General features: G+C 43.7%; 1 protein-coding gene and 1 non-coding gene across 2 annotated transcripts in view; both read left to right on the top strand.

Moving 5' to 3' along the window:
* The window catches only part of GPD1L (glycerol-3-phosphate dehydrogenase 1 like), a 63,527-nt gene extending 39,526 nt beyond the window's left edge, over positions 1–24,001 (top strand). Inside the window, exons 5-8 of the mRNA XM_054482528.2 lie at positions 2,335–2,447; positions 14,625–14,858; positions 15,321–15,427; positions 21,104–24,001. Coding sequence (XP_054338503.1) covers positions 2,335–2,447; positions 14,625–14,858; positions 15,321–15,427; positions 21,104–21,200 — 551 coding nt within the window. The 3' untranslated portion in view covers positions 21,201–24,001. The remainder of the gene's footprint in view (positions 1–2,334; positions 2,448–14,624; positions 14,859–15,320; positions 15,428–21,103) is intronic.
* A 2,349-nt stretch (positions 24,002–26,350) lies between these two features.
* Positions 26,351–26,450, top strand: LOC129034461 (small nucleolar RNA U13). Its single transcript, XR_008501935.1, has one exon. It is a non-coding gene; the product is annotated as a small nucleolar RNA U13 (small nucleolar RNA).
* Positions 26,451–26,639: the final 189 nt, after the last annotated feature.

Raw genomic sequence — 26,639 nt, 5'->3', positions numbered from 1 at the left:
TTCAGGAGCATCCTTCATGTTGGAGGCACTGAGCAGTGGGAGGAGAGACACAGTGAGGCTGTAATATGATGTAGGGGCCAGGGGCTGATTTACCCAACCCAGATGATGCAACAGTGTTGCACAGAGTCACCTAGACAGCCTGGTGGACTGTTTAAAAAGGAAGAGAACAGTTTGCACAAACTGACATAGTTCTAGCATTTGGAAAAGGGGAACTCAGCTAAATGAAAGAACAGTGATGCTACAGAGTAGACTGCGTTTCCAAGTATTGGGTGTAGATATTGTGTTTTATTATGAAACTCTTCAGAAAACAAAAGTAGAGCAGTATCGTGAACCTCACACACCCATCACCCATCTTTAGAAATGATTAACTCCTGGCCAGTCTCATTTCATCCACTCTCCACCCTCTCTCAACCCTCAGATGGCCTGGATTATTTTGACGTTGTAGTTTTAGTTGTTGACAATTACGCTTTTTTCTTTTTTTTTTTTTTTTTTTTTTTTTTTGAGACAGTCTCGCTCTGTCGCCCAGGCTGGAGTGCAGTGGTGTGATCTCGGCTCACTGCAGCCTCCACTTCCTGGTTTCAAGTGATGCTCCTGCCTCAACCTCCTCAGTAGCTGGGACCACAGGTGCGTGCCACCACACCCAGCTAATTTTTTGTATTTTTAGTAGAGACGGGGTTTCACCATGTTAGCCAGGATGGCTTCAATCTCTTGACCTCGTGATCCGCCTGCCTTAGCCTCCCAAAGTGCTGGGATTACAAGTGTGAGCCACCGCGCTAGCTGACAGTCATGCTTTTTTGTGCTTTGGAAATGTATAGCTCTAATTCTGATGTATGTTTGTTCAGTTTTTGCTTGTTTTATCCTCTGTCTTCCCATCCCCAAGAGGTGGCATAGGATAGAGACTCAGAGCATGGGCCTTGGTGGCCAGAGCAGTATATGGGTTAGAATTTGGGCTCTCCTTCTACCAGGTGTTTGACCATGGGCAAGTTGGCAAACCTCTCTGGGCCTCTGTTTCCCTGTCTGTACATGGAGGAAATCATAATAATAAGCATGCAAATGTCAGCTGACTCCATAATTATTACATGGGATATTTGAGTGCTTCTTACCAGTGAAAGATTGTTTTCACATATTATTCTGATTTAGCTGTACCGCAGTATTGTTACCGATGAAGCAGAAGCTGAACGAGGTTATATCAGAGGTTTTCACACTTGTCTGCCCATTGGAATCAACCTGGGGAGTTTCAAAAACGATTGATGCCTGCTCCACTCCAGAGATTGTAATTTAATTGATCTGAGATAAGGCACGGGCTTTGGTATTTGTAAAGATCCCCAGATGATTGTTCTGTGCATACAGGCTTGGGAACAGCTGGTCTCCCACCTCGAGGCAGGCAGAGCCCAAGTGCTGTAGTATTCAGTGTACCTTCTTTTATCTTTGTGTGGTGACACTGATTTGGGAGCCAAGACTTGGCTGGTAAACCTTATGATCCTGATTTTCAGTCTCTCTAGAGCTGGGTAGGATGGATTTGGTTAGCCTCACCCTGAGCCCCACCAACCACAGCAGATTTCACATCAGGCTTTGTGTGTAAGACTTTATTTTTGTTTGCTTTTGTATTTTAATCAAAGGTTTCCAAAAAAAAAACTATAATATGTGAAAACTAGTGAATGCCATCACATCCCAGGCACTGTCCCAAAGGAGGGGAATATAGTGGTAGCAAAAACAAGTATTCTGACAGCATTTCCATCTTCTCAAATTCAGAGAGAGCAGGTGATAAAACCACATATATGTTATGTTCCCAATTTTGAGAAAAACTTTTTTTTTAAGACAGAGTCTCACTGTGTCATCCAGGCTGGAGTGCAGTGGCACAATCTCGGCTCACTGCAACCTCCACCTCCAGGTTCAAGGGATTCTCCTGCCTCAGCCTCCCAAGTAGCTGGGATTATAGGCATGTGCCACCACACTCAGCTAATTTTTGTATTTTTAGTAGAGACACGGTTTCGTCATGTTGGCCAGGCTGGTCTCAAACTTCTGACCTCAAGCGATTAACCTGCCTCAGCCTCCCAAAGTGCTGGAATTACAGGTGTGAGTCATCATGTCTGGCCAAGAAAAACTTTAGATTCACATTCGGTCAGTTAAAAATGTATGTCAAATTGCAAATGATCACCTCTATTGGAAACGGGATATTTTTACTTCATTTCTGCTCCTATGTATTTTCTAAATATCCTATCATGAACATATGTTACTTTTATAGTAAGTAGAAAGTTATTTTAAAGTGTATTAGGTGTGAAAATTAAGATTAGAGGCTGTTGTTAATATCCTTGTTGTCTAACCTTTCAACAGGCAGCAAAGTAATGGAGAACGGCCTTCTCTTCAAAGAACTTCTGCAGACTCCAAATTTTCGAATTACCGTGGTTGATGATGCAGACACTGTTGAACTCTGTGGTGCGCTTAAGGTAAAGTCAGCCTCAGGGGAGGAGTTCATCAAGTAAGGCAAATGTTAGCATCATTGAGTCTAATCCTCAAGAATGGGCTCTGTGTTCTGTGCACCCACATCAGTGAAGAATAGTGAATTGAGAGCCTTGTTTATAACTTCCTGTTTTGCTGCAGCCTTTCCCGGGTGGTTCAGTTCCTCTCTTACTCGTGGCTTGCTTTAACTTGTAAATATGGGGGAATTGTGATGTTTTGGTCTTTGGGAAGTTGGCAGCATTGATATTTGGAAAGCATGGGAGTTCCTTGATGGCAGGGTTTCACCCAGGAGCAAATGATTCTATTCATTCGTGTTTTTCTCCCACACTTCATCCTGAGCAGGAAAAGGATCTTGTTCCCTCTGAATTATGCTACTCTACTAGTTTAGCTGGTTGTTATTATTAAGGGAAAAATAATCTGCTGCTGGTAGAGGTTTTTCTAAGAATAGTTTTGTCTTTGCCCTCAAGAGAAAGAAGATGTGATTAAAGAAACGCCCTCCATTGGCCAGTGGCTTGCTGGATTTTTGTAAGTGGAACTGTACAGTATGCACTCTTTTGTGTCCGGCTTCTTTGATTGGAGGTGTATTTTTGTTTGTTTTAATGTAAATTTTAAGAGGTACTTCATACAGAAAAGTACAAAAATCATAAGTATGTAGTTTATGTTATCTTTTTTTCCCCTCTTTTGAGGTAAAGGGAGGTCTCCACACCTGGGCTCCTGACTTGTTGGCTGCTGGCTTTTAAAGCCTTAGGCACTGTCCCTCTCTGCAGTGACTTGGGGGAACAGCCAACAGGGAACAGCAGCAGCTACCTGCTCCTTCCCCCTCACAATCCAAGTTGCCTTCATTTTACTACCATCTACAAAAAAGAGTGGGGGGAATCGGGGAAATAAAAGTTCTCAATGTGAATGCGCCTTTCTGAGTCATCTCTTTTACAGCAAAAAGCCACCCTTCAGAAATTTGAGCATCTAGGGAAGAGGTTAGGCAATCCACCAGTCATCTGTCTTTACTGGATGGGAGTTGCAAAGGTGGAAAGAATGCCTGTCTATGCTTTCTCATAAATTGTATATCTTTTTTTCTAGTCAGAAGTTAAAACCACTCTCTAGAATTAACATTGTGTATATATGGGTGGTCATGATATACAATGAACATTTAAAAAAATTAAAGCCAATTAAAGGCCTGGGCTCCTAGGGAGCACACATACATATTTCTAAGCACCTGTGTGGGGCATTCTTTGCATTAGCATTACATTACATGCAGGCCCAGTTATACATGTAAGATGCTGACTTTGGCTGCTCTGTTTATTTTTGTTGGTTGAGATTTTTATGTGTTTTTAATAGTCCTTCATTAAACTAATTACCACTCAACAGCAGGGGGCATCGTGAATGCCTAATTGCTCAGTGCTGGCCTGAGCTGCTCCAAAGCTGTTTTTAAGTGACTGGATGTTTTTGGTGGTCATGGAGAAGCTGTGAAACCCTGCCCAGAACAGAGTGCTGGGTGAGAAGAAGGAGTCTAGATTGAGGTGAGGGCTTTGGAAAAGCTTCTGCTAATGGGAACCCATGCTGGTCTTGTGTCTGAACTTAGAATGGCTTTCATTTTTGCTGGCAGGAAGAGTGTAAGTGGATGTGCCAGCTACCTTGATGGAAAGTGATTCATGGGGGATGCAGGGACGTGGGGGTTGAAGGCCCTTAATCATCCTCCCTGCAACTTCCCACCCAATCTTTTAAAACGAGATCAGTTACCATCATTCCTGGGAGTTTGCATCAGAGCTGAAATTTTTGAAAACTGAGAAACAGGCACTTGTAGCAATTATTAACTCCAACCATTGTCTTGTACAGATAAGGAAATCGAGATCCAAAGAGCAAATGACTTTAGGGTAGCAAACACGGGCACAGTCGGAGCGTGAACACGGGTTTTAAGACTCTCAGCCCAGTTTCTTTGGTTACTGTGTACAACTTGACTTTTCTGGTTAGTAACCAGGCAGCATGAATGAAACGAAGCCCTCTCTCATCAGAGCCTGCCAGAGCAAGGACACATGGCCATCTGTTGCTTTCATCACATAAATAACAGTGATGGGTTTTTCCCCCCGACTATAACATAGTCATATTCCTTGTTTTCACACAACAGAAAGGTGTAGAGAAGGAAGTAAAAATCAAATCACTGACAATCCTACATCCTGAAATAACCTCAGTTAATGTTTGTTGTATACCCTTCCAGTGTTTTTAGTGTGTACATATGTGTATGGGTCCTTTTTAAAACAAAAACTAGATATTAGTGTTCAAGTAGTTTGATTTTGTGTGTGTGTGTTTTGTTTGTTTTTGAGATAAATTCTCGCTCTGTTGCCCAGACTGAGTGCAGAGGCACAATCGTGGCTCGTTGCAGCCTCAGCCTCCGAAGCTCAAGCTATCCTCCCACCTCTGCCTCCTGAGTAGCTGGGACTACAGGCACATGCTGCCATGCCCGACTAATTTTGTTTATTTTTTGTAGAGATGGGGCCTCGCTGTGTTGTTCAGGCTGGTCTTGAACTTGTGAACTCAAGCAGTCTTCCCACCTTGGCCTCCCAAAGTGCTGGGATTACAGGCATGACCCACCACATCCAGCCATTGATGTGTTTTACTTTTTTACGTTAACAATCTTTAGTAATATTCTCCATACTAGCCAGTTTACAAAATGTACCTTATCTTTTTGTACTAAAAAATGTGGAGCATTTGACTTACCAGGAAAAATATGAAAACAGCTCTCTACAAGGATAAAATAGAAAATTCAAAGGATTTATGCATAATCATTTTGTACCAGTGCCTCTTACTACCTTCAGAATGTCCTTCATGAACTCTTAGCTGTATTCATCTCTTAGTAAGGATATATTCTTTTTTAAAAATCAACTTTAAGTGTAATTCATGTAATTAGGCCAGGCATGGTGGCTCACACCTGTAATCCCAGCACTTGGGGAGGCCGAGGCGGGTGGATCACATGAGTATGGGAGTCTTAGACCAGTCTGGCCAATAGGGCAAAACCCCATCTCTACTAAAAAATACAAAAATTAGCTGGGCGTGGTGGTGTGTGCCTGTAATCCCAGCTACTCGGGAGGCTGAGGCACGAGAATCGCTTGAATCTGGGAGGCAGAGGCTGCAGTGAGCCAAGATCATGCCACTGCAATCCAGCCTGGGCAACAGAGTGAGACTCTGTCTCCAAAAAAAAAAAAAAAAAAAAAGTGTAATTCGTGTAATCAAACTGCATCTATTTAGAGTTTATAATACCATGGGTTTTGAGAGTTGTGTGCATGCACTCGTGAAAACCACTACCAAAGTACACAACATTTCCATTATCCCCAAACAACTCCACATGTCCCTTTGAGGTTCCTCATCACCCCAGCCTCCAGTTGGGCAGCCAACTGATCTGCTTTTATATGCCATTGTTTGCATTTTCTAGGATTTTTATAAGTGGAACTGTACAGTATGCTCTCTTTTGTGTCTGGCTTCTTTGATCGGAGGTGTATTTTTGTTTGTTTTAATGTAAATTTTAAGAGGTACTTCATACAGAAAAGTACAAAAATCGTAAGTATATAGTTTAATCTATGTTATCTTTTTTTTCCCTTCTGAGAGAGGTCTTGCGTTCCTTGGCTCAAGCTGTTTTCCTGCCTCAGCCTCCCAAGTAGCTGGGATTATAGGTACGCACCACAGTGCCTGATTTATGTTATTGTTTTCTGTGTTTTCAAATAGTCTAGTGGTCTTTTTTTTCTTAACAACTTTTTTTTTTTTTTTTGAGACAGAGTCTTGCCCAGGCTGGAGTGCAGTGGTGTGATCTCAGCTTACTGCAACCTCTGCCTCCCAGGTTCAAGGAATTCTCATGCCTCAACCTCCCAAGTAGCTGGGATTACAGGTGCACGCCACCACACCCAGTTAATTTTTGTATTTTTAGTAGAGCTAGGGTTTTGCCATGTTGGCCAGGCTGTAGCTGGCCAACAGATATATTACATCTGTAATGTACATTTTGTAATTGGCTAGTATGGAGAATACTACTAAAGATTGTTAATGTTAAAAAAGTAAAATACATGAATGGCTGGATGTGGTGGGTCATCCCTGTAATCCCAGCACTTTGGGAGGCCAAGGTTGGAAGATTGCTTGGGTCCACAAGTTCAAGACCAGCCTGGACAACACAGCGAGACCCCCATCTCTACAAAAAATAAACAAAATTAGTCAGGCATGGTGGCATGTGCCTGTAGTCCCAGCTACTCGAACTCCTGGCCTCAAGTGATCCGCCCGGCTTCCCAAAGTGCTGGGGTTACATGCATGAGCCATCATACCTAGCCTATTTTTCACACCTATTATGCATGAATTCATAGGGAATAAGTCCCAGCAGCTCAGGCTCCTTCCCATTGGTTCCCACAAAGTGTGCTTCTCTGAGTGGAGCAGGCTGGTACTTCAGTCTAATCCAGGTACCTTTCTCTTTGGCTTCCTTCTTTTTCTGATCATTTTCCTTCATGTGTTTCAGGAAGCTATCTCAGCTCTTAGCTTAATATGTTCCATACACCCATTAATTCTCTTGGCAAGAATCTTGCCCTTAACTTGTTTACCACAATGCCAGCAGCATGCTGGGTAACATTGTAGACTCCTCCAGTTTAGCCACGGTGACACTTGTGGGGCATTCCTTTTTGAACAGCGACCATTCCCCTGATGTCTATAATATCATATTTTTTTTAAAAAGTTTTTTTAGCTTATGTATTTATTTTTTATTTTTTTGAGACAGGGTCTCACTCTGTTGCCCAGGCTGGAGTGCAGTGGTGCAATCTCAGCTCACTGCAACCTCTGCCTCCTGGGTTCAAGTGATCCTCCCACCTCAGCCTCCTGAGTAGCTGGGACTATAGGTGCTCGCCACCATGCCTGGCTAATTTTTGTATTTTTTGTGGAGACAGAGTTTCACCATGTTGCCCAGTCTGATCTCAAACTCCTGGACTCAAGTGATCCATCAGCCTTGACCTCCCAAAGTGCTAGGATTATAGACCTGAGCCACCATACCCTGCCAATGTCACCTTTCTGATAGATTCACATATATGTGGCCAAAGGAGCAACTTCATGCTTTCTAAAAGACCTAGAGAACATATGTCAGGTACTTCTCTCCTCTTTCCCTTTTGTATTCATCATTTTGGTAAATTACTGGAAGATGGCGATTCTGGCCAAAAGGCTATCATTTTTAATAGATTCTTTATCAGGATTAAGTTTCATTGACAGAGACCCAAAATAATACAGGTTGAGTATCTCTTATCCAAAATACTTGTGGCCAGAGGTGTTTTGGATTTTGGATTTTTTCTTTTTTGGAATATTTGCATTATACTTACCAGTTCATCATCCCTGTTTGGAAATCCAAAATGCTCTAGTGACTATTTCCTTTGAGCATCATGTTGGTGCTCCAGAAGTCTCAGATTTTGGAGCATTTTGGATTTTGGATTTTCAGATTAGGAATGCTCAAACTGTACTGGCTGAACAAGGTAGACATTTCTTTCTTTCTCATATAAAATCCAGAAGGTATATGACAGTTCTATTCTATAGAATTCGCAGGGACCCAGGCTTCTTCCAGCTCACTTGGGTGCCTTAGCCCATTTTGTGCTGCTATAGCAGAACACTTGAGACTGGGTGATTTATAATGAACAGAAATGTGTTGGCTCATACAGTTCTGGAGGCTGGGAAATCCAGTATCGGGCACCAGCAGTTCTGGTGTCTCATGAGGGCACGGTCTGTTCCAAGTGGCACCTTGAATGCTGCCGGAGGGGAGGAGCGCTGACCCTCATGCAACAGAGGAGTGGAAGAGGCAAACAGAGGGCCACTCCCGGAGTCCTTTTTCTAAGGAAAAGCCTCAATCCATTCATGAAGGCAGAACGCACATGACCAAAACACTTCCTGTTAGGCCCCACTTCCCAACACTGCCACAGTGGCCATCGAATTTCAACATGGGTTTTGGAGAGCACAAACACTGAATGGCATAGGGTAGCATAGGGTGTGGCCCTTGTCTTCATGGTCTATGAAAGTGACCAGAGCATCAAGGTCACATCTACCTTCCAGGCAGCGAGGTTAAAAAAAGAAGAAAGAAAGAAAAAAAAAAAAAGACAGACAAAGAGCACGTGGCAGCTATCTTTCAAGGAAGGTTCTGGAAAGCCAACCTTGTCACTTGGCTTCATCTCAGTGGGTACACTAGGTGTGACCATAACTAGCTACAAGGCAGACTGGAAAATCATTTTGGGGATCTTTTTTCTGGATAGCCATACACTTGCATTAAAATAAGAGACTCTATTACTGTAGAAGGAAAGAATAGATTGGGGATAAAGCAGCACCCCATGGTACAGGCTGGTGGTGTTCCTTTGTGGGGCTGTTCTGCAGTTCTAATTGCTGGGCATGTAGGTTTGCTCCAGGGCTTTGGCTGTGATAAACCATGCCGGGATGCCCAGCTTTGGGTCTCATCTGTAGTCAGGGCCACTGCTCGCCCAAAAGCACCTTTATGTGAGTGAGAGCAAGGCCTACATAATCTGACATGCTAGCCACTAGGCGTATGTACTATTTACATTTACATTCAAATTAATTACAATTCTTAAAAACTAAAAATTCCATTTCGGAGTCATAGTAACTACATTTTAAAGACTCAGTGGCTGGCTAATGGCTACTGTATTCGATAGAGCAAATATAAAATATTTCTATCATTGCAGAAACTTCTATTGGACAACGCTCTTCCAGCTAAGGCAGCTTCATATTGGTGCGACCGGCTGGGTGGGCCAAGTGTGGGCCTGCCTCAGCCTTCCTTGACATCTCAGCCAGGCTGCCTTAGACAGGGGCCAGCAGCAAACAATATGTGACACCTTGCCTTTAGTAATGCCAAACCCTGCAGACAGTCTCCTCTTAGCAGCTAGCCTCAGGAGGAGTTGGATGGATTGTTGGACTGAGAGAAAACAGTGAGTACTGACTTGGGTTTCGGGGAGGCAGTTCTTGCTGGGTGGTGAGAATGTTTGTGTAACCTGCAGGTAGCATGGGCTCATTCTCCTGTTTTTTATTCTTTTTGTGGGAAGGTTGAAGTGGGAGAGGAATTGAGCCCCATCCAACCCACCCCTATTCAGAACTGGAAAGAGTACAGTCGAGAGTGGATGATTGCCTCTGAGTGTTGCCATCACTCAGGAGATGGGGAAGGGCTACACATGTCTGTTTTCTGAAAATTATGGTATTTTTAGCTCCAAAAGAGTTTAAAGCAGATTTAAATGCACAGTGGATAATGATAACTTTCACATCTGAGCGATCTCAGAGGACATCTGCTCGGATGCTGTTCAAACACGCTCTGACTGGCTCGGTATGTTTATTTTTCTTTCGACAGTGATAAGTGGTGGAGGGAGAGAATGAGGATTTCAAGATCTGTCATAAGGCGACTAAACTGGGTGGCAGCCCAGGGTCCTCTTAGAAGAAAGGAGTTTACCCTGCACTAGGTCTCCTGATCTCCCCTGGTGGGGAGTTTAAATGTCTAGTAAAAGCTTCTAGTAGAAGCTTTGGGGTGGTCTAGACTCCCATGTCCTGCTCACTTGAAGGGGCCACAGAGGAGCTGTGAGGGAGCACCCAGGCACCCTCATCTGGCTTTTCTGAGTACAGCAACACGGAAGCACTGCTTTGGAGCTCAGGGCCTGTCCGTACAGTCCTGCTTGGATGGTTCTGGTTGCAGAGAGCTCCTGCTAAATCTTTCCTGTTGGGTGGGGTCAGCTCTTCCTGTTAGAAAGTTTTCATCTGGACTCTGCGGTGGCGTCTCTGTGCCTTTCACTCACTGGCCCTAGAGCAGCACAGTGTGGCGTGATCTTCTCAGGCAAGGTCCTTACTCTGTGTGCTTCAGTTTCCTATCATGTTCCCATGATAATAGGACCTGCCCTGTGACAATGTTGTGAGGTTTAAATGAGGTAATAATATATGAAGCTCTTAGAACAGTTCTATAAGGTTTGCCGTTGCTATTTTTTATTACCTTTTCTTCTCCTAAGCTACTTTTTTTTTTTTTTTTTTTTTTTTTGAGACAGGCTCACTCGGTCACCCAGGCTGGAGAGCAGTGGCATGATCTCGGCTCACTGCTCAAGTGATCCTTCCACCTCAGCCTCCCAAGTAGGTGGGACGAAAGGTGTGTGCCACCACACCCAGCTAATTTTTTGTATTTTTAGTAGAAACAGAGTTTCACTATGTTGCCCAGGCTGGTCTCAAACTCCTGAGCTCAAGCAATCCACCCACCCCAGCCTCCCAAAGTGCTGAGATTATGCCCAACCTAAGCTAACCTTTTTACCTCCCAAGCCTTGGTGGAGGCCAGGGAGGCACTCTCCTTTGACACCCAATTGCAAAGGGTCAGGCGGGTCTTTTTGACCGAGAGTGGAGGAAGGGCAGGTTTCCCACACTGGAGCAGCAAGGCACAGGGAACAGAGTGGGCTACAGAGCCAGGCACCAGGAGCGCATCCAGACTTCATCCAGTGAGGTGTTCTCAGCAGGCCGCTAAACCTCTCTGAGCCTCAGTTGTGCCAGTTGGGAAATAGGAGGATAGGTACATACTTCAGAGTTGTGGGAATGATGATGAGGCAGTGTGTAACTAGCCTGGGCTGGCTGAAGGCACGTAACAAATAAGTGCCTCCCCTCCTCTGTTGACAGGAGCCCCTTGTTGAACAGAAGTCCATGTTCTCTCCCATTCAGCCCATACATATTTCCTGGGGTTGGTTTTTCATATAACAGTTTCAGAATGGTTCATGTTGTGATGGAGGGGGACGTCGGGACACAGTCCAGGGGGCATCAGAGAGCAATTTCAGGAATCTGACCAGTTGGCCAATAGCCTAAGCCTCGCCACATTGCATGGCAACTTCAATAAAACTACTTGGCCAGCTCACCCAAGGGCTGGCCTCCGGGCTTCGGCAGTCAGCCCTGCTGCATGTCCCCAGGTGTCAATCTGTTGCCCCAGTACTGGTTGCAGCCCCAGTGCAGGCTACAATTGCACCAATTTCCCTGAAAGAATGTCAATACCAGAAGGGCCTTGAAAAATCTTGTCCAAGCCCTGAATTTTACATCTGAGGTGAAGATGGCCTGAGAGGTGGAGTGGTTGGCCCTAGGTCACACTGTGATGATGTAGAGGCTCTCTGGATGTCAGTGCCATGTACCGCTTCTGTCTCCTTGTAGCCTCCTTAGTCTGGCTGCTATGCTGGGAAGGGCATCCAGACCTAGGTGGGCCCAGCCCCAGGTGTTCTTATGGCCCCTGCTCTTAGCCTCTGCATAGCACTCATCCTAAAAGTTCTGGGTGTCCCATCCTGACTCAGCAGCTCACCCCTTCTAGAAGCAGAGCTGCAGAACTGGATCCCACCCGACCCCCCAGCGTCTCTCCAGGCTTCTTTCACACGGTCTCTGCCTTGCCTCTTCCCTGATGCTGCCTGTTGCTGAGAGTGTGTAAGCCAGGAATTGCCCCCTTCCATTGTCCCTGCACGTGGAAGTTTGAGATGATTGCTGTCTGAGAACTGATGAAACCTATAGTTCGCATAGCCTGTGTGGTAGGAAGAGGCTGAGAAGCTTTCACAGGTTCAGGCAAGTTGGTACCTTACGAAGACATATGACATATGCACTTGGTCAGGCTGTCAGTTCCTAGGACCAATTCCTCATCAGCTCTGCCTGCATCATTTTTAGAGAATTTTTCTACTTTTTCCTTTCTGTGTTGACTGCAATGAGAGGCATAAGCAGCAACCCCAGTAAGCTCTCACATTATTGCTCAGGAAGAGAAGACACTGGAGGGGGGCTTCCTATCCCCATCCTTTATTCGCTAGCCCTCTTTATTCCATGTCACCCCGTGGGAGAGGGCAAGAGAGGGCTCTGTTCTGTGGGTCTATGGGGAGTAGACTGAAACTTCAGGAGGCCCAGTTGGATGTTTTTTTCATGTGAAGTATCTTTGCGCCTCGGTCTTCTGGTGAGCAATAGCTGTATCTAAATGACCAAGTCTGTCATGGTGAGCCCGGCCACATCAATGCTATGTTTGATGTGTTTTATCAAAAACTGCCTGTGTACTAGAGAAGACATTTTTATTCCCCAGCTCATTCTGTTTTTTACCTCATCCCTCACATTTTATAGGCCTGATGTTTTAAGAAAACTTATTCTTTCACTATAAAACTTGGTTTTATTAAAATACACTTATTTTAACTCATTTCCCAAACCAATGCATGTTTTAAAATCTCCCACAGTTCTCTGTATAGTCACCAGGTATTACTGGAATTGCTAGTGTGGTTAGACAGTTGGATATTTGCTTTTTGGGGGGCATTGAGTGTCTTGGTGAAGGAGCTGGAAAAGTGGAAGGGGCCAGGAACCCAGGGGCTCAACTGCAGTTCCAACTGAGTTGCCACCTGTGCAACTGTGCAAGTGTTACTTGTCATAGGTGGTAATCTGACTTTTACTTATTATTTGGGCCCAGCTCAGATGCCACCTCCTCCATGTGGCCTTCCCTGCTTTGAACGGAAGCTTGTGGCTCCTGCTGCTTGTCAGCACACTCTCTCCCCTCTGCCTTTTTTTTTTTTTTTTTTTTTTTTTTTTTTTGAGACGGAGTCTCACTCTCGCCGAGGCTGGAGTGCAGTGGTGCAATCTCAGCTTACTGCAAGCTCTGCCTCCCGGGTTCACTCCATCCCCTCTGCCTTTTGATGTGCTTTGTTGTGTCTCTTTTCTCAGCCAGATTGTCAGCTCCTTGAGGACAAGCTCTGTGTCTAACTCTAATCTTTGCAGCTCTCCCCTGGGAGCATCTTCAGCTCCTGCATTCCCCCTGCCACCCGCTAGCCCCTGCAATCACTGTGTCCCTCCAGGGCTGAGTGGGGTGCTCCCCACACAGTACAGGCTCAGTGCATACCTGTTGAAACGGAATTTCAGATTCTCAGTACCTTTTATGGAATATCATTTTCTGCTGAGCATTACAGTTATTTGTACACGTTTTATTTTTCCTGTAAGGTCAGGGCTGGTAAATGTTTTCCATCAGGGCCAGACAGAAGAGGCCTTGTGGACCATACGGTCTCTGTTGCAATTACTCAAATTTGCAACCATAGACGATGTGTAAATGAATGGGTATGGCTGGTTTCCCATAAAACATTATTTACAAAACAGGCAGTTGGCCTAGATTGCCAGCCCCCATAGCAGATTATCAGCTTCTGAAAAGGCAGGCTCTGTGTCTCATTTGCCTTGTGTCTAGCAGAGGCCATGCAAAGAGTGAGTGCTCCATAAATACTCATTTGGTGATTATTAAATGAAACAAAAGGCTGGAATTTGAGCTGCACACATACAGGCCTCATGACCCAGTGTTTCAGTTCCTAGGTCATACCCAACAGGATTGCCTGCACATAGTCACCGGAGGGCATGTGCCCGGGTGTCCATGGCAGCACTATTTGTTATGGCCCCAAACTGGAATCTACCCCAGTGCCAGTTGACAGGAGATAATTAAATAAATTGCAGCATATTCACAAAATGGAGTACTGTGCAGCAATTAAAATAAATGTGCTCTATGTAAAAATATGGATGAATCTCACAAACACGATGTTGAATTAAGACAAAGCTACACATAAAATATTACATATTGTATGACTCCATTCACAAAAAGTTGAAAGGCAGGTAAAACACATCTATGCTGTGAGAAGTGAGGAGAGTGGTTACCTTTGGTGGTGGAGGTGGGCTGGAAGGGGGTCTCAGGAGCTTCCTGCAGCACTAGCTGTGCTTTTTTCCTTGATCAGTGTGCTGGCTATGGGGGTGTGCTCAGTTTGTGAAAATTCTTCAATCTGTGCACTTAGGATTTGTGTACTTTTCTGTATGAATGTTATGGTTGCATAAAGCATTCCATTTAAAACAAAACAAAAAGTAAAGTAGTTTGTCCAAACATTATTTAACCAAAGACTACTATCAGCCGTTCTGATTTTCTGGCCAATGCTCTTCAACTGCTGACCCCAAATATGGACTCTTTGTCCTAGAAAGGGGAATATGGAAGCCCTGTCTCTCCTTTCGTCATCTGTTTCACCCAGGTGTACAAGAGCAGAACCCTGCATTGAGCACTTTGAAGATGGAGCCAATGTCCCTGGTCTGCCCCTGCCTCGGCATCCCCCACCACCTCTGGCATCCATACCCGCGGTGGGTGCTGTAACGGCATCTGGGCTTTGTCATCTCCTTTGCAGAACATCGTAGCTGTGGGAGCTGGGTTCTGCGACGGCCTCCGCTGTGGAGACAACACCAAAGCGGCCGTCATCCGCCTGGGACTCATGGAAATGATTGCTTTTGCCAGGATCTTCTGCAAAGGCCAAGTGTCCACAGCCACCTTCCTAGAGAGCTGCGGGGTGGCCGACCTGATCACCACCTGTTACGGCGGGCGGAACCGCAGGGTGGCCGAGGCCTTTGCCAGAACTGGGAAGGTAGCCCCTCACCTGCTCTCCCGCACCCCCTCCTTCCTCACTTGAGACTCCTGGCTTGGGGTGAGCTGCAGCCCAGGGGAGATTTCATGCCAGCATCTATTTGCTGGGATTGTTCTGTTTGCCTGGCTGCTTTTTCACTTTACTCTTCTGTTCTTTATCTTTGTGTCTTTATCTTTCCTTGGCTTCCAGCACGGGATTGAAGCTCTTCTCTCACTCTGCTCTTGAAATAATTGATGCTAGGCCAGGCATGGTGGCTCGTGCCTGTAATCCCACCACTTTGGGAGGCCAAGGTGGGAGGATTGCTTTAGGCCACAAGTTCGAGGCCAGCCTGCACAGCATAGCAAGACCCATTCTCTACCAAAAAAAAAAAAAGAAAAGAAAAAAACACTTAAAAATTAAACAAATACATGATTCTTTAGTCTTTACCATAGTTTTTTTAATATATAATCCTTTGTTTTTAAGACCATTGAAGAGTTGGAGAAGGAGATGCTGAATGGGCAAAAGCTCCAAGGACCGCAGACTTCTGCTGAAGTGTACCGCATCCTCAAACAGAAGGGACTGCTAGACAAGTAAGTCTCTCAGTCACCCATGAGACCAGATAAATGTCCATCATTCCTGTTCTCAGGACTTCCAGCCCCACGGAGATGAGCTAGACTATTTGACAAGTGCCCTTAGAACCTATCTGGATTAGTTCAGTCCTTTGTGTGATGCGAACGTCTGTGATGAGAAGCATCTACCTACTCCCAAAACATGTGTTTACACAAAACCAGGCTCAACTTCAATGAAAGGAGCTCAATTCTATAAGTCATGTTATAAAATATGAAACTTAAGATTCTAGTTTGTCTCGCAGGGTGTTTGGTAAAAGCTACATATCATACGTTTTAAAATTTGTAAAAATTACTTTTTTGTTTTTATAAAAAAGTATGGTTATGTTATTAAAATGTCAAGTCAGAAAAGAAGGAAGGATGAGTTAGCTCAACATTATACCATTAGAAGGTAGCTCTGTTAAGGTTTGGTGCACAGCCTTCCAATCTCTTCATCTGGTGGGTAGATGGGGCATAGGATGGGATGGGATGGGATGGAATGGGGTGAAGGGATGGATGATGGGTGAGTGGGTTGGCAGGTGGGAGGGGATGGGATGAGATAGATGGATGGATGGATGATGGATGGGTGCATGGGTAGATGGGTGAGTGGTTGGGTGGGATGGGTGAATGGATGGATGATGGGTGGGTGGGATGGGATGAGATAGATGGAGGGATGGATGACGGATGGGTGCATGGATAGGTGGGTGAGTGGATGGGTGGGATGGGTGAATGGATGGATAGATGGGTGGGTGCATCCATCCTGCATTGCCCTTCCAGGCCAGTTGTGTGTTAAAGGTTGGCTTAAGTCAGTTTATTTGCCACCTGATTGAGAGAGTGAGCCCTGTAGCACCAGAAAAGCTTCCCAGCCTCTCCTGAGGCCACTCCCCAGCCCTACCTGCTCCACAGCACTTTCTCTTGCCGATTTACTGGGCATGATTGTGGGGGACCATAATCATGATGCCAACTACACCACCGCATAAATGCTTATGCAGCATATTGTATGTATCCTTAACTCTCGTGTAATACTCTCTGGGGGAGGGGAAATCTGGTTGCCTAGGACTGGAGGGAGCTGGGCAGCTGGAATGACATGCTGATTGTGGCTAATTCAGAGCATGAGCTTCTCTCCAAGCTGGGAGGAGGGTCGTGGGTGTTGTTGCTATTATCTCTGGTTGCAGCTCCTTTATCCTGGTTCTGTCAGTTTAGGTGTCTGCTGGTCCCAGTCACACATCTTTACCTCCCCCTGCACCCAGCACTCCTCCTCCTTTTACCCAGAACAAATTAATCAGCCATGGAGTTCCGTACTGAAAGTTAAAAATGAGGGTGGATGGAGCATTTGTCTTCCCTCTTTAATTTGCACTTTATTTTTCTGAAATGGCTTTTAAAACCAGCCATGCAGAGATGGAAGTTCACAAACTGGCTGCCAAAGGAGGAGAACTACCTTTAAATTGTGACTAAAAGGAAAATGCCTCTGACATGCATGGTTTTTCTTACCTACTTAGCAGCAGACAGTGATATGTTTGTGTGTGGTTGGACTACTTTAATGACCACTGAGCATTTATCAAGAAATTTTTTTAAGTCTCAAAAAAGAAAAATAATACTTGGCTGTTTAGTGAGACTCTCCCAACCAGCATTTTCAAGTGGCATCTTGAAACACACCCCAAGTGTGCTACCATGGGGTGCCTTGATAGGATTCTCTGGATAGACAGGTTGGCTGGGCATTAGCCTGTTAGCTCCAGGGAGACATGGACTAGAATTGCCATTCTGGGGCCAGTAGCTGCCTGTTTTCAAAAGCAGGTGTAACCAAGCAGGTAAATCTCTGCTCTGAGCAGACATCTCTCCTTTGTCATGTCCCATTTTATTTCTTCTGATTAGAAATTGAACAGGCTGCACCTGTGCTTAATGACATCGCTGCTGGATTGGACGTGGCAGCACCCTTCTCCTGGGCTGGAGTGTAGAATCCCCTGGGACTCCTCCCCATTCCTTGTACCACCTGCCTCCCAAAGGCAGAGGCCTGTTGTGCTCCCTTTGCACCACCTCTTACTTTGATTCCTTTTTTCTTTTTCATTCTGACCACCACTACTCCGGTCTTTCTCTGTTTCCTTCTCCCCTCCCTTCTCTTCTCCATTGCTATAGAAAAAATAGCAGGAGGGCAGCATTCAAGGCTACTCTGTGGCTTATTAGCCATGTGGCCTTGGGCAAGTCACGTATTTAGCTGTTCTGTGCCCCAGTGTTCTTATCTACAAAATTAAGATGGAAGACCAGATGATCACCATGATCCCTACCAGCTTGAGCATTCACATTCAGAGGCCTCCTGCTCTTATAGAGTGAAGCACATGATCCTTAGGCAAAGGTGGCCCCCCTCAATCTAGCACCAATGTAACTTCCTGCAGTACATCCTCTTACTCCCTATGGTACCTTCGTTTCTTGAATGGAACTTTTCTTTGCCTCTCATTTTACCTTAATTACCTTTTCAAAGGCCGTGTCACATTCTGAGATACTAGGGGTTAGGACCTAAGCATATTAATTGGGAGGAGGGCACAATTCAGCCCGTACACAACATGTTCTCTGAGGTGCATGTTGCAAGCTCCTGGGTCTCACTCTGTCACACAGGCTGGAGTGCAATGGTGCAATCTCAGCACTGCAATCTCCGCCTCCCATGTTTAAGTGATTCTCTTGCCTCAGCCTCTCCAGTAGCTGGGATTACAGGCGCGTGCCCCTATACCCATCTAATTTTTGCATTTTTAGTAGAGACTGCTTTTTACCACATTGCCCAGGCTGGTCTCGAACTCCTGGCCTCAAGCAATCTGCCCACCTTGGCCTCCCAAAGTGCTGGGATTACAGGCATGAGCCACCACGCCTGGCCTGGCTTTATTTATAATACAGCACATCCCTGCACTTAGTCTGAAGTCTGAAACATCTTAAGCCCTCAGTATTGATTAGTGGGATAGCTGACTGACTGGTTTGTCCTTTTTTTTTTTTTTTTTTTTTTTGAGACAGAGTCTCTCTCTGTCACCCAGGCTGGAGTGCAGTGGCACGATCTTGGCTCACTGCAACCTCCGCCTCCTAGGTTCACGCCATTCTCCTGCCTCGGCCTCCTGAGTAGCTGGGACTACAGGTGCCCGCCACCACGCCCGGCTAAGTTTTTGTATTTTTAGTAGAGACGGGGTTTCACCGTGTTAGCCAAGATGGTCTCGATCTCCTGACCTCGTGATCCGCCCACCTCGGCCTCCCAAAGTGCTGAGATTACAGGCTTGAGCCAGCACACCCAGGCCTCTGGTTTGTCAATTTTTTAAATGAAATATTGTCTTTTTTCTTCCTTTCACCTCTAACTTTATTTAGAGAGTCTTCCAAACTGATCTAATTGGCCTTTTAGCATTTTATGTAATAGAAAATAATATTTAGATGGGCAGTGTAGCCTAATGGTTGATCATTGGCTTCAGAGTCCAAAACTGTGGTTCAATTTACTCATATATAGAACGGGGACAATATTTTCTACCTCATGGGGTGATTGTAAGGATTAAACAAGTTACTTGTCTGTAGAAATTTCTCTTCCACACACTTCATATCTCTTGTTAACATCCCTTCCACAGAATGCACTTTGGAAATGCTAGTTTTAAAAGTTGGGAGTGCTTTCAGCTGCAAGAGCAACACACAGTTATAACAGGGAATATGGAGGTGAACATTATTAAAGTGTTGGCCCAGTGGCTCTGGCTCTGGATTAGAATCTCAGTGATCCTGTTGGCTTTCCCTTGAACCTCAAGATGGCTGCAGCAGCTCCAGGCATCACATTCACTTTTACACTCAGGAAGGGAACAAGAGTAGTCTGGGGTAACAGATTTTTCCTCTAGTGCCTCTCGAGAAATCTTCCCCGAGAAACCTTCAGCAGATATATTATGTCTTGCTGCCTAGGACTGTGTTACTTGACCAATTCTAGGTGAAAGGCTAGGAAGGTGAGTAGTCTCTTCCAACCTTGGGGAAAGGGAGAAGCAGGTTGGAAATGGCTTTGGATGGCCAGTCATCTGCTACCACACTGCTTTGGGGACATATACATTGTTCTCATTTCAGGAACAGGGAAACATAGCATGGAAGGACAAAGAAAGGGGCTGAAGTTCCTAGGCTTTAAATCCAATCCACAGGAATTTATTCAATGAATTCTCACAGAGCACCTGCCCCTCGCTTTGCATGGTGCCAGGCACTGAGGATACAGTAGCGAAAAAAACAGACTTGGTCCCAGTCCTCAAGGAGCTTTCTCGGTCCAGGACACACTGTCCTTCTTGTGACTGCTATTATAAGCTGTTGTTACTGCACATCCACCATTTTCCAAGTGTGTACTGTACGCTTCACACATAAGTCATTTAATACTTGCAGCAAGGCTGTGTATCCAGTCCCATTTTACAGATGGGCAAACAGGGTCAGAAGGATTGTGAAACTTGCCCAGAGTTAGTAGGCTGTAGAGTCAGATTTGGTTAGGTCTACCTGACTCCAAAAAAATAACAAAACATTCCACAAAAAAGTAACAAAACATTCCACAAAAAAGTAACAAAACATTCCATACCTTAAAAAAACTACGATGAAGAAACAACCCTACAACGATAGACTCTCATAAAGACGTGATCTATTAGTACTATTTGTTCTTCTTAAATTAAATTATCATTATAAGATTCTGTCTAGCTAATTTTCAGGATTGCCTTTCAAGACTCTGTTGATTCTGCCAAGCTCACTTTGAGCTATGTGTGTGTGTATTTAAAAGCCTGGGCCGGCGCAGTGGCTCATGCCTGTAATCCCAGCACTTTGAGAGGCCGAGGCGGGTGGATCATGAGGTCAGGAGTTTGAGACCAGCCTGACCAACATGGTAAAACCCCGTCTCTACTAAAAATACAAAAATTATCCAGGCGTGGTGGTGCACACCTGTAATCCCAACTACTCTCAGGAGGCTGAGGCAGGAGAATTGCTTGAACCCGGGAGGCGGAGGTTGCAGTGAGACAAGATCATGCCACCGCACTGGGCGACAGAGTGAGACTTTGTCGCAAAAGAAAAAAAAAAGAAAAAAAGCCTGATGAAATTATTTCTTTAGTGATTTTTCACTTATATCTGTATTCACATCTTGGAAGAAAAGGTAAGATAAATCAAGCTTCTGACATAAGATGAGTGCTTTGCTAATCATGGGTCCTCACTCGGATTCTTGTGGGAGCATTCCAGCCTACATTATTTGTGGTGATGTGTAGACTGCCTCATTGTTATCTTGGGATGATTCTTTTTGGAGAAGGGAGAGCAATGCCTCCTTGCAATTTAAAAATTTATTTTTACAACTTTAAAAATAATGACAGAATATAGACTCCTCCAAGATTTGACCAAGAGTCGGAGCCACAGCTCCTTATGTAAATGACAACAGTTTGCCCTAGTAGGATCACCATGTGACTTGTTTGTGGACAGTGCGCTCCAAGCTTAATTAGGCAGAGGATGGTCTAGGTTGCACCAGGATCTGACAGCCACATTCCAGAGGCTCTCTGCAGACCAAATAATAAAGGAATGTAGAAAGTGCTCACTGTGTTTTCCATAGTCACATACTAACCTACAATCTGTTAGGACAGAAAACCTAACTTATTCTCTGAGGTAAATCCAGTGGCCTAACCTTGTCTTTTCACATTTCCTCCCAACTAGGTTTCCATTGTTTACTGCAGTGTATCAGATCTGCTACGAAAGCAGACCAGTTCAAGAGATGTTGTCTTGTCTTCAGAGCCATCCAGAGCATACATAAAGTGAATCATGCAACGTGTTGGGGGAAGTTCTGCCTTTCTGATCAGTCTTTTGGGTTCACGTGGAAACCAGGACTTGGCAACATGATGTTTGACTGTAATCTCATCACGGATATGTATGAATTTTTACAGGTTCGTTTTTGAATTGTGAGAGGCAGTTCATTGGCAAAGATGTACTGGGCAGTAACTAAACACACATGCAAACGTGTGAATGGTGGTTTATTCCTCGTTCTGTGGGTGTTTCTATGAGCCAAAATTAAATGTCTTTTTTTCAAAATTGCTTATGAAATTTCCACACAATCATAGCTTATAAGATTGGAACGATCTCAGCTAAATTTTTTAGGTGTAATTCATATGTATTTGAGTGGAGGATTTTTTTTCTCATTTTTCTAATGTTAAATTTTAACCAGCATTAACATGGTAGAGTGGAGGAGTGAGTGTGTTCAAAGATCAACATATTTAACTTTTAAACACTATCTCAAAGCCAGCATAATTAACTACTTTGATTGTGGGCTGACCTTTGTTTTTTTAACAATCAGGTATTTTTAATTAGATAATCCACTCATGTATTTCCCCCTCACTGCAGTTGTCTGCATTTTTATCCTCTTTTCTCTTAGTTAGTTGTCAGAATGTGCCTTCGTCAAGGCTCGGAGGTAACAGAAGACAGAAAATTCATCTGGGATTTTCCTGCTGTGGCTGGCACATTCTTCTGATTAACAGACACTTGTATGATGCTTTAGGCTAGTTAGTGCATTTTTTAGCAAACATTTATCTTAAGCATCACAGATCCACTGGGGGGGGCAGGGGGGCTACTGTTACTCCTCTTGTTAGATGCAGTCACTCCTCCTGCTCACCTAGTGAGCAGGGACAGAGCCAGGAGTCAAGTGCAATGCCAAGGTGCATGACCCTCTGAGAAGTCACTGGGCTGATTTGACCTCCGACTAATTGGTTGTGGCAAATGCCATGTGCAGCCTTTCCTGAGGCCATAGGAGGGCTTCCTGCAGCTAAGATCTGTGCAGGCCATCCTCTCAACAGGTGCCACTCCAAGGGCGGTCCTCGGTGCAGCAGCATCAGCTTCACTTGGGGGGGTGGGGGAAGGGGCGGTCTCAGAAATGCAGGTTCCCAGGTCCCACCCTGGATCTCTGAAGGGGTGTGGCATCTGTGTTTCTGATGCTTACTACAATATGTGAACCACTACTTTAGAAAATCTGCTTTAACTTGGCATTCCTCTAATTGTGTTCCCTAGGAAATGACTGTCCCAAGATCCAGTGATTATTCCAGGTGTTCCCTGGAAAGGTCAAGTGAGTCTGGGAAACACTACGTCTGTACACCTCTTGAAGGTGTCGAATGTATGTTTATACATCAGTGGAACCCATTTTTCTAGCCTAGCAAGTCCCAAACACATCACACTGAAGAGATTTTGGTGAGGAAACTTGCTGGAGTTTTCAGGGAACACTGTTCTAGGCTTAGGTGACCTTAGGATCACTCAAGTAGACCCTTCACTCCCTGCGAGAAATTAGGATGAATAACTACCTGTGGTATTGTTGGTTCTGAACTTTTACAGTTCAGACCTGCTGTGAATCTTTGATGAAGCTTTAAGGTGACACTGTTGTACAAGATGTCAGCTTTGCTGAAACGCACATTACCTGGAATAAGTGCTTTAATTGTAGAATTAGAATGGGATTTACTGTACTGTTTTAAATGAGATTGGCTTCAGAATCCATTACAGTTACCTTACATAGCACTTGATACGTGTTAAAGGAACATATGAATGTAATTTATATATTCCTGGAATTTAAGTTACTTTGTGAGATTTGGGCCTGTCCCTCAACGCCAGTTTAGGATTTCTTTTTTTCTATACCTTGAAATGATTATAAAATAGATTTTCATGAGAATTTTAAAAACTCTATCAAAAACATTTTTGGAGCATTTTAAAGCCCCATACACAGAAGTATACAAAAGCACACAAAACACTCCAAGTTTCAGCAGTTTTAGCACCACCGTTAACCCACTTTGCTTGTCTCATGAAAAATCTTTGTTAAAGTTTGTACATAGGTAACAAAAAGTTACTTTAAAAGATACATAAAGGGCTGTAAGCTAATTGTGGTGTCTAGTAAGTAGCATAATGAGATGTGAGGAGTTGGGACTTTGCATGTTTTGCGTATTTTCATCTGCATTCAGCTTCTTACTCTGGGTTTGTACTCGAGTGTTATTTCTTTGCAAATGCCCTTGTAATTACCACTCTGAAGTCTGCTGACTGTGTCTCTTGAACATACTTAGGATATTCTGCACATTATGGAAAAAGGTAAATTTTAGAAGTTCCTGCTCTACTAACTGTAGATATTTATGACTCTGCGAGTTATCTATTTTTATAACCACCTGTGGTCCATTGTTCATTTTAATTCACATTTCTTATGAAGTATGGTAACAGGGAGGGAGACACCTAGATTAGCAGCTCAATTTGTACTACTTCAGCCAATCTGTGAATGTAAAAACTACACTGTTGCCTTGCTAGGATCCACCCACCTATAATATGGAAGAAATATCGGAATGAAATCCACCCTACGAGATGGAGTCAAAGTAAACTTGTGGTTTTTCATTTAACTTTTGACTACAACATGGCCCCATGGCATCCACACCAAGAGAGTGTTGTGATGAGGTGCCGGTGTGCAAAGGGAACTTTAGTTTTTCCACTGGTTCTTATCTGCTAGCCTTTTACGTACATGTGTACTATATTTGTTTATAGACTGTAGGTGGATATATAATTTAAAAGCTTGATTTAATAAACATTTAACCCCATAAACTTGCACCGTGGATCCTGTTTTTCTTTTTATCAGCTTAGGTAATCATTTTATTTGTCAGCTCTTTCTTTTTTCCTGAACTGTGTTTCATTACCAATATCAAAAACAGTTTTCAACAGAAGGGCTTCATCTCTAATCCCGGGCCTTAAATGCATCTGTTTTTATTGTTTACTGATATTTTTATGTAATTGCAGTTTAGGATGGAGACCTTCTAGTGAATTTGAAATCCCCTTCTCCCCACTCCATGTATACCTTTAAAAGCTGGGAAAATATAACCAGTGCTGATCTCATAAAAATATAAGGGAAATTCCTAGAATCCTGAAACAAATAGGGGACTGATTGCCAAAGTCGAAAGGATTGAGTTGTGAAGCTTATGCTACACGAGAGCCCACCAAAGGCTATGTTGTCAGGGAAAAAAATGAAATAAGAATACCCAGGTAGAGGTACAAACAAGGAAGCTGGGCTCCATGTGAGAAAAATGTTGTTTAGTTTGCTACAGAGTCTTGCTCTGTCACCCAGTGGTGGCACACACCTGTGGTCCCAGCTACTCAGGGGGCTGAGGTGGGAGGATCACCTGAGCCCAGGAAGGTTGAGGCTGCAGTGGGCAGAGATCATGCCACTGCACTCCAGCCTGGGAGATAGAGTGAGACACTGTCTTGAAAAGATAAATAAAATAATTGAAAAATAATTCATTATGAGTGAAAACCAACAGATTTTTTAAAACAGTTAGAACCTTAGGATTTCAGATAATTTGAGTAATACGATAGATGGTTTTTAAAAATCATTTGAAATCCTTTATAGAGATGGGGTCTTACTATGTTGCCCAGGCTCGACTGCAGTGGTGTGATTATAGCTCACTGCAGCCTCCAACTCCTGGGCACAAGCAATCCTCCTGCCTCAGCCTCTCAAGTAGCTAAGACTCCAGGGGCATGGCACCACACCCAGCTTTTTTTTTTAAAGTAAAGATAGGGTCTTGCTATGTTGCCTAGTCTGGTCTCAAACTCCTGGCCTCAAACAATCCTCCTGTCTCGGCCTCCCAAAGCCCTGGGACTACAAGCATGAGCCTGGCCAGATGCTTTGAAAGATATTTTTAAAAATAAAGGCATAAAAGAAGGATTAAAAAATAAATTCTATGGGAGGAAAAAAAAAAAGAACCCAGCCAGGCAGATTTGAAAAGGAACCTATTCAAACATTTAGGAATGAATATAATCATTTGAAGTTTAAAAATAGGCAGATGGAAAGATTAAAGACTAGATTTGACAGAGCTACAGATGGAATTGGCAAACTGGAAAACAGATCTGAGGATATTAAAGTAGCAAAGAAAATATTTGAGAATGTAAAGGTTAAGTGGAAGATAGAATAGGACTTGAACATACATCTGATAGGAGTTACAGAAGAGAGAAAAAGGAGGCAATTTTTGAAGAAAAGGCTGAAATTTGTCCCGATTTAATTATGTGCATTCAATTTTATGTTATTCTCCGTAACGTATTTCCATTAAAATTTAATCACATGGTCTTTATAACTTTTTATGACTGCATATAAACTAAGTTGATGTTGAACATTTTTGAGGAAATATGCTTTATGAAGAATCTGTATGGATAATCTAATTTACTGAAGCTATGATTTATTCAAGTTACTGAAGCAAGTGATGTTACCTTTGGTAGGGATGGGAGACAGCAGGCATGGTACTGTGGGAAGACTTGTTCTAGCTCCTGCTTAACATTTAATATCCATGTTGCTTAGCCAAGTCAGCTAACTTCTCTTTAAGGTTCATTTTTCTCATTGGTAAGTGGGAATAATATCTGTGCAGCCTACCTCATAGGATTGCTGTAAAGGTCTGTAAAGAGCAGGAAATCAATATATTAAAGGAGAAAAATTAAATGATCATGGGGATATCTGCTTGTGGCAGAAACAATGCCATGTGTTCACTAAATTATTTTTTCTTTTCTTTTCTTTTCTTTTTTTTTTTTGTAAATACACAGTTAAATTACATTTCCCAACCTCCCCAGCAGTTAGGTGGCATCACATGATTGAGTTCTAGTCAGTGACATAGGGAGAGAAAAGTGCTACTTTCATGTTTTATGTTCTGTTTGATTCTTTATTATTTCTTCTGTGTGTGCTGGTTGGATATCAATTTCCAGTATGTTCTGGAAGCCATACATTGAAGATGATGGACCCCCTTTTCAGCCAGGATTCTACAAGACAATATGGAGAAAGTACCCCCCCATCACGTTGGTCTGTGATTGATAGGTACAAAAATTATTGTATTATGCCACTGAGACATAGGGGTTACTTGTTATAGCAGCTAGCATAACTTCACTTCATACATTGCTAAAAAGATGTTTGAGGAGATCCTTTTGTGGTTGATAAGTGTGATGATTGAGTTTTCATGGTCATGTATGAGATGTGCCCCCACTCAAACTTGTCACAACATCTGCTTATTATCAGACATGAAAAAAAAATTAGATGTTTCAGGAATTTAAAAATGGAACTTGCAGAAACATCAAGAGATTAGGGAAATTTTAATCCCTTGCTCACTACAGCATCACAGTGTCTGTTTTGCCATCACTTTTTTGGACACAGGAGGCTATATATGAGTGTGGGCGTGCCTATGGGTATGTCTGTCTGACTCTTCCCTAC

The sequence above is a fragment of the Pongo pygmaeus genome, chromosome 2, assembly GCF_028885625.2.
Source record: "Pongo pygmaeus isolate AG05252 chromosome 2, NHGRI_mPonPyg2-v2.0_pri, whole genome shotgun sequence".
Taxonomy (NCBI): Eukaryota; Metazoa; Chordata; class Mammalia; order Primates; family Hominidae; genus Pongo; species Pongo pygmaeus.
This window is presented reverse-complemented; position numbering and strand designations above follow the sequence as displayed.